The sequence below is a fragment of the Narcine bancroftii genome, chromosome 1, assembly GCF_036971445.1.
Source record: "Narcine bancroftii isolate sNarBan1 chromosome 1, sNarBan1.hap1, whole genome shotgun sequence".
Taxonomy (NCBI): Eukaryota; Metazoa; Chordata; class Chondrichthyes; order Torpediniformes; family Narcinidae; genus Narcine; species Narcine bancroftii.
This window is the reverse complement of record NC_091469.1, coordinates 333318582-333334861: the sequence shown is the minus strand read 5'-3', so window position 1 is coordinate 333334861 and position 16280 is coordinate 333318582. Positions and strand designations below refer to the sequence as shown.

The window sequence follows — 16280 nt, the reverse complement described above, 5'->3', positions numbered from 1 at the left end:
CAAATGTAGTTGAGTTATTTACAACCAGAACATACAAGGAACTTGAACATACAAGCTTCTTTTATTAAGGGGGAAACATTATTTAAAAAGTGAGACCAAGCATTTGTAAAAATGTAACTAATCGGAGAGCTATAGAACAAACCACACCCAACTTCAGGCAACAATGAAACAAGGAAATGTCATTAGATGTTAATTATTTAGACCAACAACATTCTACATAAGACTGCACAAAAAATGTGACCAAAAATAGAAGCAGTGTACAGACAAAATTGGGAATTGAAAGGGAAATATCTGATGAAAGGGATCACAATGTTTACCAGTTAGTAGGATGTGACAAATTATGACTTGCAGGGATAAAGGGCATCAGCATTTTCACTTCATTCATAAATCACTAAAAAGAACAGATAGGTACATTTCCAAGCTTGCTGACAACAATGGTGCAATGAATAACAGATGAAAGTAGAAAGGATGATTTTCTAAATGGCAATTCAGGATCTGCCGTAGAACAGATTTAAAAATTATGAATTATGAAAATGAGTGTTTTAAAGTTTCCAGAAATGAATGCCCAAATCAAAATCAATAGATCTTTCTCAATTCTGATATTTCATCATGACCATAGATTGCATTGTGCAAATTCTTACTAAATGGAAATAACATGAGAGCTAGGCTGCTCAATGATAACCCAAGAATTAGGCAATAGTCACAAGACCTCACCAATCTCTATTTCCTCCACTGCCTGGACAGACATCTCTCAATTCCCTTTGCCAAAATCTTTTCTAACACCATTCTCCAAACCACATCCTTTTATATTTTCAAGTTGGAGGAAGTAGTCTTCCCACAAACTCTGCCAATTGCTTTTAAAATCTTTTTACATTGCAGTGAAATTCGAAGAGGGAATTAAGTGAGCCAGTGTCAAACTTTTCATGGAGCAACACCAGGTAAACGATGCAGAAGTGGAGTGTACATCAGCAAAGGTAATTAAATAATGCCATTTTCCAGCAGTGACACAAAGCAAGCAGAATCATCGGTGATCACTGAATTAAATTATCATGCGTTGCATTAGGGTGGTGTATGGATATACTAGAAACAAATGGAATGTAGATACACCAAATACTCCTTCAAATTTTAAGTAGGATGTGAGTATTTAACTCATACCAGAAAACTAGATAATGATCATAAACACCATTTGCACACTTTACCAGAAGAATCAGTGGGTTAGACTACTCTCACAATAGTATTTTATGGAATATTTCATTTGTTCACTTTAACATTCACCCTAAAGCACAGGATGGACCCTTGTGAAACCCGATCAACAGCAACTGCTAACTTGCCCAGGATGTAAATTTTAATGGAATTAACTTGTTAAAATTTGGATTCCTAACCTCACTTTAACTTTTGTACAGCCATCATTGTTGCTCAACCAATTCCAAGTGAGAGGGTATAACTCAAAAGTGAACTAAGTATATATGGTGTCAGTATTTTCATTGGTTATAGGAATAACTTTTTAATTATCAGGTTTAAAAAAAAATCACAATTGACCATCCAATGTTGGCTTTAGAAAAACCCAGCCGTGTACAAAGAGAAACAACACCAAAATGTCAACAATCGACATGCACAAGCACAAGCCAAGAGAAAGCAGTTCTTACTCACCAGATTGTTTCTATCCTGCTTTTGAATTAAGAACAATGGGAGGGAAAAACAAAATTAACTTTAAAAATAAGAGGCAAACAAAATGTAAACAGAAATGGTCAGAATTTGATAAAACTTGATTAACAGTGCCTTTGTATAAAAATCTATTCATCATTCTTCCATAGAAATCTCAAAAATGCCAATGCAAATTCAAACTTCAATCTTTGCAGGCTTTTACATCGAATGGATTTCTTGTTCTTTTATATCATTAACAAAATGACCATCTGAAGTTGGTTCCTATTTAAGCCTTTCTCCCTTCTCCACCCATCACAAGGACTCCAGTCAATTCACAGAAGTTCCTCTCCACAGCAATATTAAAATTTATTCCTCTCACCCCTCTCCAGAATCTTCTGGGAATGATCAAATCAGCACCATTATTATTGAGCCTAGGCTGATACTAAATAGTGCCCTAAAAATTCAATTTCATCCACATTTAGCAAGCATTTAAGAGCATGGACACCAAGAATAAATCAAATATGAAACTTTGTCATGGGACACCAACAGTATTAACTTGGTTACAAGGGGTACTTTCTCAAGGCAGAAATACAAGCTTTCTTGAAGATATTCAAACACAACAAACTGGAGTCACCTCTCTACAGTAATATCACAAAGAAACTCCTCTCACCTCTTTTTGTACAATGCCCATTCTGTCCCTCCAGTGCAACAATAGCAAATCAACCTTTTCTTTGGCAAATTTTTCAACCTCTTTAGCAGCTCTTCCAGCTCGTCGTTGCCACTCTGGAACCTTACCAAATTTTCCATACTGATCCTGGGTGAATTTTAAAGAAAATAATCAAGAAATTCATAATATACCAAAAATAGGTAATTCTTCCAAATACGGTATGCTTCTAGAATTCTTTCGGGTTAATTTATCTAAAATAGAAGCATTAAGTGACAGAAAATTACAGTTTATACTGGGCAGTGTTGCGCGATTCTGAGAATAAAATCTTTTCATTGGTGGAGATGAATTTTTGCAGGTTTGTTGTACTGCAAGTAACTCCTGACCCAAATGCTACTTTAACCCTGCTGAAGAAAGAAACTGAAAGCAATTCCCAGTGGCCAGCTATAGACACTTTGGAAGCTGGACCCTTGTGTCTCAGGCTATTGCTTTAACCCAAAGGTGCCAAAAAGAATTGGGAATCGCACACAGTTTTATGCTAGATTAAAACATGGGACAGTGGAATCCATGGTAAGGCTGGCCTTTATTATCCATTACAAGTTGCCTGGATTGTTGGTCATCTTTCACCATTTGTCTGTAGCTTTTTTTTAAAGGGAAAGCCAGCACTTTTTATTCATTCATGGAAAAGAGAGATCACTGTCAAGTCCAGTACTAATTTCAACCTATGATGGCCCTCAAACAGACATGGCTAAACAAATTATTCAGAGGACAATTAAGAACTTTGAAGTTGTGGAATCAGAAACCAAAATGCCCAGAGAGAATGGAAGGACATCTGTGAAGCTAATTTTTTTTTAAAACAACAATCCTGCAGTTTCATGTTTGCAACTATTAATACCAGTTATACATATCAAATTTGAAGTAATCTTTCCTTATAATCCATTAATTTAAAATTCAATGGTACCAAATGATTACTTTCCCTTCCCCAAATGAAATTTGCAAACCAATTTCCACTGATCAAAATTTCCAAAAGCAAAACAACTTCCCAGCAGTCAGAATTCACTATTCTATCTTGTTTCAATGTTCAATAAACTTATACAGGAATCACTATACTGCAATATTTTATCCTCAGCAAGCAACCCATTCTCTTCCATTCTTTCACAAGGCTTCTCTACTAATTTGAGGAGCTTTTGCTGCAAGAGGTGCATTTCACTTTGGCAATATTTTATAAACAAAAACAGACTTTTATAACTTACTGCTGCAATTTTTAGATTGTCCCTGATATGCATCCTGTCGACCTCTTTCTCTGGAACTTGCTCTGTGCTATCAAGGTATGCCAATAGGCCTGTGGGCTAAAAACAAGAATTACTTTTCAGTGCAAAATTTCCCCAGGTTGAATAACAGATAGACATGAACAGGGGAGTAGTCCCATATCACTCAGGTACTCAGTCACAAATGTTTCTGGGATCTAAATGAGATAAATTTACGGTTCACCGAAACAAAGCTAAGGATACAAAGACACACTTGATCTTCCACCCAGCACCCGAACTGAGCAAACAAGTTGGATGCTGAGATGGAGGAGATCTCTGGATGGAGACATGGACTTGAGTGTTTTTTTTAAACTAAAACTGAAATAAAAATCTGGGTTTTCATTTGTCTAATTATAGATGTTTAGAAATTGAAAAGACCTGACGACAGCACAAGCTTTCTAACTACCAAAGTTCAAGTTTGACGGAACACATACAACCAGATGAAACAATGTTTCTCCGGGCCATGCTGCTCACACATACACACAAAAGTACATAATTATCACACATACATGAAGATACAATTTAAATAAATATTTTGAGATGATTTATTCAGTTACAACAACTATTAATCAATCTCACAGCCTATGGGAAGAAACCATTTCCCAGTTTGGCACTCTTGATTTTGATGCTCCTGTACCTTCATGGACAAATATGCCTCAGTACTACCAGTGCAGAACTACATGGAAGGCACAGACTACATCAAGCAAGATCTAGCCTTCTGTTTAATTCCATTCCATAAAATGCAAGAGATCAATCAAGTTACAATTACAAGATGTGATAAAAGACTGTGTATGGCATCTACTTCAATTGCTTCCAGTGTTGAAGAGTAAAGATACAAGAGATATGTCTCCATTCACTCACATATACACATGGTAACCAAGCCTGTTTTATTATCTTTTACTCTACCCTATCTGTTTGGAATTAATTTTAAAAATAAATTCATTCCTGAAATATGGTCACCCAAGCAAAGATGTTATACAGTTCCTAGCTGTACGGCACACACACTTACTTCAATTCATGAGATTGAAAGTTAAGAGTTGCAATCCTATTTGTAATCTGTATGGCCCACGTCTCATCAATTCTCCAATTAATTTACATTATCTCCTGCACCTCCACAGCACAACCATAACAAAAAAGCAGAAATAGGCTATGAAGCTCTTCATGTTTTCCCCACCATTCAATAATTCCACCACAAAGCCTTCAGAACTTGAAATGGAGTTTAGCAATTGGAAGGATTTTGTATTTACTTTTCTCTTCAGAGATATCTTTTGCTAAATTTTCCCATTATCTTCACTACTTGTATTAAACCATCTCATTGCACATTTCTTTCCTTTCCTCGTCCCCAATTCTTGAAACTTTCATGCACCACCAACTTTTCTGGAACTTACCAAAGTCTACTCTACATCATAAACTTTGTTTCTTTGCAAAGTTGCAGTCTATCATGCTCAGAAATTTACAGCACTTATTTCCATGTCTAGATTAAGAAATTTCAGAAGGTAATCTCAAACAAACTAGTTTTAAGGAATCTCAGAAGGATGATTTGGTAAATCATAGTGAGCAAGTATCTTGAATCTTCATGACACAAAAGACAAAAAATGGATCTTGTGAGATTGGACATAAAAATCAAAAATTGGCCTAGAAGTACAGAAACAGCAGTACTTGTGGAAAAGTATTCAACCTTGTTCTTTAATCTGTGACTCAGACCACAGAATACTTTGTAAACATCCAGTACCAGTCTACAAGGATGTACAGTTGGCTGTTTAAAATTACTCACCAATATCCGCTTTAATAAATTCAGTGCTGTTGGATTTTCTGCTGTCCAAAGACCCACCAGATGTCTACTTAACTGCCTGAAACAGCGTAATTCAGACATTAGTTTAAGAACCTAAAGGTTAGTTGATAATGCACGGTCACAAGATGAACCTACCTATGAGTCAACATGCGCTGATCGGCACTAATTGTGAACATTGATGTGTGCAAATGACATGGTAGAGCACCTTCACTTAAGGCAAGTTCCTGCATTTTTGTAGCTATTTCCTTGTCACCCTCCTTGTTTGAGACAAAAGTTCAAGATTACATTTTACAAAAAGATCCCAAATGCATTTGAACATTCATACAAAATTCAACACCAAAGCATTTGGAAAACATTAAGACAGGTTTGAATATAATTTCAGAGATGTGCCTTTAGAGTGGTGGTTAAAGTATGGACAAAATTTTAGTGTGGATCATGAGAGGCTAGCACGGGCTGCAGTAGAGTATCAGCAATGTTTGACAAAATTAAGCATTCAAACGGAGGGGAAAAAATTAGGCAGGTCCAGTCACAATAAGCTGTGGTAAAAGAATCTGAACTTGGGCTCCAAGTTTCAAAGCAACATCTGCCAGTATAGCTTGAATCAGTGCCCAGTGAATGGCTATGTTTAATTGGAACTTTCTGCTCATTTCAGAGATCAAACAGTGAATCAAATCAAAGTTAGTGGAAGATGACAAAAAGGATCGAAGCTATAGAGTGCATAGTTAAGAATTAATCAAAACTTACCTCGATGATAGCTTTCATTACTAAACCAGCACCTTTTACAATAGCCATGGAAGGGTGCTAAGAATAAAGAGAGATTGTTTTTTGATAAAATTTGTTATAAAATCATTGAACACATGAAAACACTTAGTAATTGTGAAAATTAATTATAGGTACATAGCTGAAAATGAATTAATAAGAATTTTGCTTTAATGATCACAAAGTTAACCTGCTCCAAATTATCTACACTATACATTGCAAATATTGTTATATATTACATTTCAAAAATAAATAAAGAGTAAGAAAATAGGATAAAGTGAGGTACTGTCTATGGCTCATTGTCCATTCAGAAATCTAATGACTGAAGGGAAGAAGCTGTCCTTGTGCTCGACTTAAGGCTTCTGTACCTTTTTCTTGATAGTAGCAGTGTGAAGGGGGCAAGGTCTGGGTAGTGAGGGTCCTTGAGAATAGAGGTTGCTTTCTTAAGATGTCCGATACGGAGTGAAGACTGGTGCCTGTGATGTCACTGGCTAAGTTAACAATTCTGGAGAATTTTTTCCTGTCCTGTGCATTGGCACCTCAATACACAACAGTAATGCAACCAGAGAGAATGCTCTCCAGGGTATATCTGTAGAAATTTGTAATCTTTGGTAATATACCAAATCTCCTTAAACTCATGAAGTATAGCTGCTGGCAAGCCTTCTTCACTATTGCATCAAGATGGAGACCACAAGACAGATCCTCAGATGTTGATTGCCAGGAATTTGAAGTGGCAGTACCTCAACCAGAGCCCTGACTCAGTTGCAATAGCATATGCAAGCTAGCTTGTAAAAAGGCAGAAATATTTTAATGCCATATACATAAGGAACTGCTCTGAGACTACTTCAAATAAACTTAAAGTTAGATCAACGTAATAACAAGGACAACCCCAATGTCCCTGAAATGGCAAAAAGGTCCTGTGGATGTATTTTCCAGAGCAAGCCTGCAAGTGCTAAATTTATAATGAAGCATTTACAAAAGAGAATGACATACCTGGAAAAGTTTGAACAATGTTCTTCCAATTTCTGCCACCATTTCTAACAACATATCAAACTGTTGTCCTTCAGTTGTCTCACTGTATGGAGCACAGAGTGCAAAGGTAAGAAAATCAAGCAGGGAACTAATCACCAGTGCACCTGTCCCATGGTCCTGCAGAGAAGAAAAATGAAAAGTAGATTGTGAAAACAGCACCAGACTGGCAGAGATCAAACAGAAAATACCAAAATACTCAGCATCATAGTTTGCCTGTGTAGAGACATAAACATCAGCATTGATTAAAATATGGTTAATAACTAGGAGGGCTGGTTTAAGAATGCTTGTAGCTTGCCATGGAGGATTCAGAGTAGAATTTTCTTGGCAACAGTGCAGCGAGCGTTGTTTGCTCCAGCTGAAGATAGTAGCATTTGGGATGACAGAATAAGTGGCCAGCTACTTAGAATGGAGATGAGAAATTTATGTCCAAGGTTCTAAATTTTTTTTGTATCCCTCCATCAGATAGGATGGAAGCAGTTTAATTTTTGTTTAATTGGAACTAAACCTTTTTGAACTTGAAAAATTTGATTCAAGATACACGACATACTCATTTCTGCCTCTTTATTCTATGCAATGACATGCCAATAAAAACAAACATCTTTGACCCCATCTTAAAACTAATCCGTGTCCCACAACAAGAAACAGATTTGTATGCAGCACTCCAGCGTGACCTATTCACTTGCAATGTAGCCACTTACAGACATGGTACAAGACAGTGAGCATGTGGAATGTAATACCAATATGAGACTGCCAGTGGTGCAGTCCTATTTCTTTATTCATCTAGAAAGCTTTACCCAATGTCACTGAATCAAAATCCCCAAAAATTGGAACCAAAGTATTTTGGTGCAAATGCCTCATTTAAAAGGCCAGTAAAATAAGTATGTCCATTGCAACTCTTTTAGCACAGTCAACTGGATTATCCTCTTTAGTTACTGTCCCCTCTTTCAAATGCCCTTTGATTTTTCAGATTCCAATACTTCAGTTTCTTTCTTTGTGGGAAACAGGGTGATTAGGACATGGACATAATAAAGGCAAGAACATTAATAAAAAGATTTTGCATTCACATCCACAATTTTCTTAAAAGTACCACTTCAATCTGGAATTCCTAAATATCTATCTTATTTGGACTTCAGTTTGCTCAATATTTCCATTTAATCTGCTCCTCCTGCACAAGCCAAAATCTGCAAAGTAGATTGGTGCAGTAAACTAGGCAGGAAGAAGGGAGGTTCAGAGTCAGGGGATTAATCTGATATTGTTTGATCAGAAATGTTGTGCTCTTGCCATAAATCTTTTGCAAAAGGTTCATCGGTCCTAGTATAAAAGCTAAGTCACACAGCAAGAGTCATTCAAATGAAACCAGTCCCAATGGCCCATCAAGTCCATACTGACTATCCAGCAACTATTTGTGTTAATCCCATTTTACTCTGCAAAACTGGAAATTGGATATGGCAAATAGACACAAAGAAAATATAATTATCTCCAAAGGCAAGGAATCTGCACAATTAAAAATTGAAATTACTTACAAATTGTTAGTCATTTTTAAAAAGATTAATTAAGAGATCAGGACATACACCAGCATTTCAAATACAAAGCACTTAGATTTTTAATAGCTAATTTGTGAAAAGCATGCAATAATCCCATTGAAAGACTTACCACATGGGCATTGAATTTATCAAGTAAATTTTCCAAGAACTTTTTTGAGGATAGAAGTGATGCTTTGTTCAATTGCTCTTGTCTCAAGTCATAGTCATCATGCATTGGCTAAATAAAATCCAAACATATTCTTGCATAAAAATATAATTGAAAATACAAAACCATTGCACAAAATTTCAAGGCTCTTTAATCAAAAAAATTCAATGAGGCAGGACAAGCCAATAAGATCTTTGGAAAATGGGCACAGTAATCTTGCTATCGTCAACAAGTTCACAACAGTAAAAAAACAATGCTAAACCTTTCATTAAATTTGTGAGATTAACAGCAGAGATGGCATCCACTCAGCTTGTTGTACCTGTGCTAATCGAAGGAGCGCCATTTAAAGTAATTCTATCTCCCAGCACTTGACCAACAGCCCTAGAGTTATAGAAGATATTCAACCAAGGTTCTTTAAATGAAGACTTATGCCCCTGCCCTTTTGAGGTTGCAAATTCCTCATCTTCAATTTTAAAAATATCCTTTTCCTCAACTACCTTCTAAACTTCCAACCTTCAACCTCAAGTCGATACCACTCATCATCACAATGGGAATTAGTCCTTCCCGAAGGAAAACATTAAGCCCAGCCAAACAAAATCCTCTACTTGTGCCAATGTCTTTACAAACCTCTGCATCCATTCCAGTGTACCTATCCATCTTGTAACATAGTATTCTAGCTTGGCTTATACAGTTCTACCATGATATTCCTGCTCTTATTTTCTGAACTTGTGCAATAAAGGCAAGCATCCATGTGTTTTAATCACCATCTCCCAAGATTACAGGGAACTGTGGAGATGCACTCCTGGGGTTCTACACTTCTCAGTAATCTACCATTTGCTTTCTCAAAACAAAAGCATTTCTTCTCCTGGACTAAATTCCTTTAGCCATATTTTGCCCATTGGACCAGTCCAACAGTAACTTCCCAAGTCTACATACTTTTCCCATCAACCACAATTTTTTTTGCTTTATTTTACAATTCCTTATTCTCTGCATCTTTGTCTGTATTACTGATACATATCAAATATTCAAGAGACACCTTACTCTGACTTATAAACAGTGGCCAAGCCCTATCCAATTCCAGGCATTACATTTCAGGAAGGATACCAAGGTTTTGAAAGGAGATGGTGCTTCTTATTGCAAGGGTTGTGGTGGGGTGGGGGAGGGGGGGGGGAGTTGCTATTTGGCAAAATGAATAGGAAGATGGGAAAGTAATTCACAGGTAGAATTCCCATTATTATTTTGTATCTAACTCATCTGGCTAGACAAAAATCGTGGGGAGAAGAGATTAATACATGTAAACAGCTGCTATAACTGACATTCATTACAATAAAGGATGCAGCACTGGACAGTGTGCCCAATACTTCAAGAAATATTATTAACCCCAATCCCCTCACAAATTCAACAAAAATATTCATTTGAGTAACATTTGAAGTAGGAAAATAATATATAAGTATTAGGCAAAGACATATTGCAAGTTCAACAGGCTGAACAGCCACATAAAACTTTATTATTGCTTGAATTACAAAGTATCCCTAGAGTGCATTGAACCCACCAACTGCACAGAAATGTACTAATCTTAAGAATACAAGATTTAAAATTTTGTATAACATGTTACTTCTGCAACTGATATGACATATGATAGAATAAATCTCAGACTTACACACATCAGTGCACATAACATATCAATGGCAGCATGAGTAACACCATCATGGTTTATTTTCAAAGCTTTCACCGTCTTCACACCAAGCCTCTCCCGAAACCTGAATATTTAAAACAGGGAAATGTGCTTATTGTTATAGAGGAACACCACAACTCCTGTGTATTTAGGATATAGTGTACTTTAGCAATTGTAAGGATAACAAAGCGACTAAAATTCTTGAACATATTGACATTAAAAAAGATTGTGTTGGAGCTTTTGACCAGACAAAATGGACTCAAGGCTACTGAGGGTATTGAGGGAGGAGATTGCTGAGCCATTGGCAATGATCTTCACATTGTCACTAGGAACAGTCAAAGTACTGGAGGAGTGAAGGTTTTAAATGTTTCCCTGTTCAAGAAAGAGAATAAAGATAACCCAGGAAATTATAAACCAGCAAGTTTTACTTCAATTGTGCACAAGTTGTAGTAGAAGATCATGAGAGCCATGTATAATTAGGAATAGAGTCATAATATAATTAGGAATAGCATGCATTCATGAAAGGAAGATCATGCCTCAAGAGCCTGAATGAATTCTTTGAGGATGTAATGGAGCACATTGATGAAGGTAGTGGATGTACCATATGTAGATTTCAGTAAGGCATCCTCTTGAAGGTTCATTCAAAAAGTAAGGAGGCATGGAAGATCTTATTACCCCCTCCCCTGCAATTTTTATAAATGATCTAGATGAGAAAGTGGAAGGGTGGTTTAGTAAATTTGCAGATGACACGAAGGTTGATAGCTTTGTGGATGAGTTAGAGGATTACCAAATGGACAGTGGTGGGCTGAGAAGTGGTAGATGGACTTTAACACCAAAGAGCATTGTGGTTCATTTCAGTAGGTCAAATGTGAAGGCAGAATGCAATGTTCAGACGAGATCGGGCGTTTTCAGGCTAGTATGGCCATAGGCTGCAGAATGCAATGTTAATGGGAGACCTCTGAGCAGTGCAGACAGAGAGATCTTGGGGGTCATGTTCATAGGACACTCAAAACTGCTGCTGTATTGGGATTCTTTAACCATGGGATTGAGTTTAAGAGCACTGAGGTAATGCTGTAGCAATAGAAGACCTTAGATAGACCCCACTTGGAATATGGTCTTCAGTTCTGATCACCTCACTGTAGGAAGAATGTGTATGTTAGAAAGAGTGTAGAAAATATGTACAAGGATGCTGCCTGGATTGGAGAGCTTGCCTTACAAGAATAAGTTGTGCAAATGTGACCTTTTCTTCTTGGAGCGATGAAGGATGAGGGATGACCTAATAGAGGTGTACAAGATGATGAGGCAAAGAATGCAAGGATGGCCAGGGGCATTTTCCCAGGGCTGAAATGGGGAATATGAGGGGGCATAGTTTTAAGTTACATGGGAGTAAGTACAGGGGAAAGTGCAAGAAGCAAGCTTTTCTGTTCACAGAGCAGTGGGTGCATGGAATGCGATACCCACAATGGTAGCAGAGGCAGGTACAATAGGATCTTTTATGAGATTAGATCAGTACATGGAACTGAGAAAAGTTAAGCAGTCCAAAAATCTAGGCATTTGTTAGGTTATTAGGATGGAACAACACTGTGGGCTGAAGGACCTGCACTGTTCTGCAGATTTTTATATTCTACAAATGAAACAGCAAAACATTAAGCTGAAGGTCCAGCAGAAGAGAATGCTCGAGGGGGTCTTGCAATTGTTTAGAATTAACTACAATTTATATGTAATATTACAGAATGGTCATCCAGAATTTTGGCTCAGTGGCACCCAACATTTTTGCCTTCCACTAAAGAATTGCAAGAAGCTAGAAGTTTCAACTGATCACAAATACAAATCATGTTATTTAGACAGTAAAACTGATGCCTTGTACTTTAGAGGCAAGGGTTGCAGCAATTGGAGATCTTCTTAGCCACACTGATAATTGTAAGATTTCAGAATATCACATCTGATCGCTGCATTGGTTTTACTCAGTGGCCTACGGCCTCTGCTAACCATACAATTCCCATCCCTAAGAAAACATCCATCTACACTGATTACAATGACTGTATCAATCTATAACTACATGCATTGTAAATCTGCTGTGCACATTCCTTGACAAAGCCATGTTTTTAGTTCAGATAGCAGATGAAAGGATTTTCTCACCTCCAGACCACAATCAGTGAGGATTGGTAAGAACATCTCCTCCACAATCTCCATCAATACCAGAGCACCACAGCACTGTGTGTTCTTTGCCCCCTTCTCTATTCACTTCATACCTACAACTGTGTGGCTCAGTATGACAATAACACCGACAAATTTGTAAAGAAAGGTGATGAGTCAGCATTCAGGAGGGAGAGTGTATTGGCTGAATGGTGCACCAACAACTTTGCACTCAATGTCACCAGAACTAAGGAGATGATAGTTGACTTCAGGAAGTGAAAGTCAGAGGTATACAATCCAGTGATCATGGGGGTCAGAGGTGGAGAGGGTGAGCAAATGCAAGTTCTTGGGATTATGAAGAAAATCTATCAGCACCCCTACTTCCTCAGGAGTTGTGGAGGCTTGGTATGACACCAGAAACCCTGGTAAATATCTATAGAGGTGTGGAGGAAAATGTGCTGACCAGCTGCATCAAGGTCTGCTAATGGGAACACCAATACCCTGGAGCATAAAGCCCTCTAAAAGGTAGTGGACACAGCCCAGGACATCACAGGCAAAACCCCCTCCACTATCAAGAACATCTAAAGGGAATGCTACTGTTGGAGAGCAGCAGCAATCATCAAGGATCCACACCACTAGCACATACTCTGTTCTCAATGATGCCATCAGGAAAGAGGCATAGGTGCCACAAGACTTGCACCAAAATATTCAGGAACAGCTGCTACCCACTCTGTCATCAGACTCCTCAACAAACAAACTCAATCAAGGTTTCATTTAAGGAGTCTTACATGGACTTTATTAATTTTTAAAAATTCTCTCTGCATTGCAGTTTGTTTATATTTGCCATCTGTTAACATTTCTTTATTTGTTTACATGTATACGCTGTGTACAGTTTTTTTGTGCTCCCAATAAGCCCTCAGAAAAAAGAATCTCAGGGTTGTATGATGTCATTTATGTACTCTGACAACAAATCTGAATCTGATACAATTTGCAATTAAACTAGAATTTTTAAGATAAACCATCAATGTCCACTTGCCAAGTATTCCAACACTACGTTTTATCTCCATTTCCAGCAACTGCTGTGTTCTGTACCTCTAGCACCAGTTGGTTTCTATGCCATAATCTGCTTCTATTTATACCTCCGCCTCAGCTACAATTAACAAGCATCTTTCACCCCACATCATGTGTCACATCTGGCTTCTCTTGGTCTCCCTCCCATCAAGACAATCACTTTGGTCTCTCCATCCTTTCCTTCTCTGCAATTTAAAACCTGGTTTAGACTGATCCAGTTCTGAAAGACTATTCAAATTCTCTCTGCAAAGTGCTTGACCTGCTGCACGTTTCTAGCATTTCTTGCTACATTTCATATTTTTGGCATCTGCAGGTTTTTGCTTTGCATTCCATTACAGGGAGTAGTTTTCTTACTTAGGAAGTTTTGTGAAAGCTTGAAAGCCAGCCTTTGAAGCAACCAATCGTCTTACGGCCTGAAATTGACTTTCCAGTTCTGTGTTATTAGCACTTTGATCCCCTTCTTGAGAGAGCAATGCTGTGATAGCATTATTTATCAATTTCTCCTTGTTCTCAGAAAAAAGGCCCTATTTAAAAAAAAAGAAATTATTTTCAATGCCTCTACCTTACATAAGTGAATGAAAAGATTTACAAGATTTTTAAAGTAATGCTTACATCTTGTGTCACTGCATGCAGAACTCCACTGTAGGAGATGTTTGCATTAAACCTGAACACTGCATCTGAAAAGTTACCATCTGAATGCAACAAGAAATTAAACTTTAGTACAGTGCAAATTTTCTTATAATCCACCCATTTATTGAACATTTTTCAACTGGAGCTTTTTTTTTTTAAATCAAAACAATATTTTAATTGCAATTTATTTTGTTGCAACGTCTTCTCTAGGAAGAAATCCATCACCAGTGAAGTTCCTGTCTGCATTATTGAAAAGTCACTCTTCCTTGCAATAAATTTGATTATGAATATTACCTTGTTCATTTATTTCTGCAAGTACAGAAATTTAATGTATACTATTCTAGCAAGAATTGTGGTGTATATGTACTTGTGCAGGACAATGAACATTACATGCTTCAGTACATGATACAAATGTGAAGTAATGATCTGTAAAGTCCACATTGGAGGGACAACTCAAAATTGCAATATTACTGTATATTTCAGCATACGTCGTCCCCCTTTTTCAGCCTCATTTTAAGGGTTTTATGGTATATTCAGCATATATGTCGACCCCATTTTCTGGCTGCCTGAGGTGGCTCGTTCACTGGCGAACAAGTCAACCCGCAAAGCTTGATGCCTGAGATGGACCATTGACCGGTGTATACATTGACCCCCATAGATCGCATGGATTGATCTGCTGGGCGTTGGCTGGAGGTGATTGCTATTATGGAGGGTACATCAACACAATACAACATGACGAAAATATGAACCGAGTTTTAAGTTGAAAATGATAGAAATGACCAAGAAAACAAACAACTGCGCTGCTGCAAGAAAATTTGATGTATATAAGTTGGTAAGAGATTGGAGGAAGAAAGGAGAGACTTAAAAAAAAATACCAAAAAGGCAATGTTCTTTGAAAAAAGAATCACTTGTTGGCCAGAGTTGGAAAATCACACTGCAGAATGGGTACATGAATAGAGTCAAGATTGCTACATAGTCACCTGAAATAAGAACATTTGCAATGCAGTGAGCAAAGTTGCACCCAGAACTCAGTAAAGATTTTGACGTTGCAATAGGCTGGTGCAATCATTCCATGAACAGGAAACATCTGGTATTACTCCAAAAAAAAAACAAAAATTGCACAGAAACTACCAAAAGATCTTGATCATAAAGTTGCAGGTTTTCACCAATTTATTATATGGAACTGGCAGAGACACCAGTTTGCATTGGCAAATATTGGAAACATGGACGAAACCCCCATGAATTTCAACATGATAGGCAATAGAACAGTGGAATGGTGTTAAAACTGTATAAACCAGAAAAGCCATGAAAGTACCAGGTTTACCATGATGCTATCGTGCATGGCCAACAGGACAAAGTTAAGACCCATGGTAATCTTCAAATGCAAAATGAAGACAAAAATGCCTGCAGGCATTTTTGTACATTTTCATGAAAAAGGATGGATGGATGGATGAAAATGGTGTAAAACTATGGATAGATAATATGTGGAACAGGCAGCAGGGGGTTTACACTAAGAACAGAGTTTGCTGGTCTGGTATATATGTTTTGAGGCCACTTAACTGAGAGGTCTAAAAGTAGATTAGCACTACATAATACTTATCATGGCAGTTAACTCAGGTGGTTTGACTTCTCTATGGCAACTTTTCAGCGCCTGCTTGAACAAGCCATTCAAAGACCATGTGCAGGAGGAAAGGAAAGCATGGATGTCGAGTACAGAAAAGAAATTTACAAATGGCGGGGAAAACGCATGCTGCATCGCTTGATGTGCAATGAAACTTCATGCTCAAGGCATGGGACAAAGTTAAAGTAGAGACTGTGATAAAATGGTTTTAAAAAGTGTGGCATCCCTAGTGCAATTATTAGCATGGAAGGTGATTCATT

The 16280-nt window shown here is 37.5% G+C and overlaps 1 protein-coding gene across 6 annotated transcripts in view; it reads right to left on the bottom strand.

Annotated features, from left to right (window-relative positions):
- LOC138748554 (dnaJ homolog subfamily C member 13) overlaps nucleotides 1–16280 on the bottom strand; it is a 173059-nt gene that overhangs the window by 116208 nt on the left and 40571 nt on the right. For 4 of the 6 annotated variants that reach the window (XM_069908999.1, XM_069908992.1, XM_069908984.1 and 1 more), the window contains exons 11-21: nucleotides 14382–14461; nucleotides 14124–14293; nucleotides 10548–10647; nucleotides 8852–8959; nucleotides 7160–7315; nucleotides 6152–6208; nucleotides 5543–5664; nucleotides 5390–5465; nucleotides 3562–3657; nucleotides 2315–2458; nucleotides 1651–1668 (exon numbers count right to left, since the gene is read on the bottom strand). In XM_069908999.1, coding sequence (XP_069765100.1) covers nucleotides 1651–1668; nucleotides 2315–2458; nucleotides 3562–3657; nucleotides 5390–5465; nucleotides 5543–5664; nucleotides 6152–6208; nucleotides 7160–7315; nucleotides 8852–8959; nucleotides 10548–10647; nucleotides 14124–14293; nucleotides 14382–14461 — 1127 coding nt within the window. The remainder of the gene's footprint in view (nucleotides 1–1650; nucleotides 1669–2314; nucleotides 2459–3561; nucleotides 3658–5389; nucleotides 5466–5542; nucleotides 5665–6151; nucleotides 6209–7159; nucleotides 7316–8851; nucleotides 8960–10547; nucleotides 10648–14123; nucleotides 14294–14381; nucleotides 14462–16280) is intronic. The other 2 variants (XM_069908967.1, XM_069908976.1) reach the window with 2 other exon arrangements.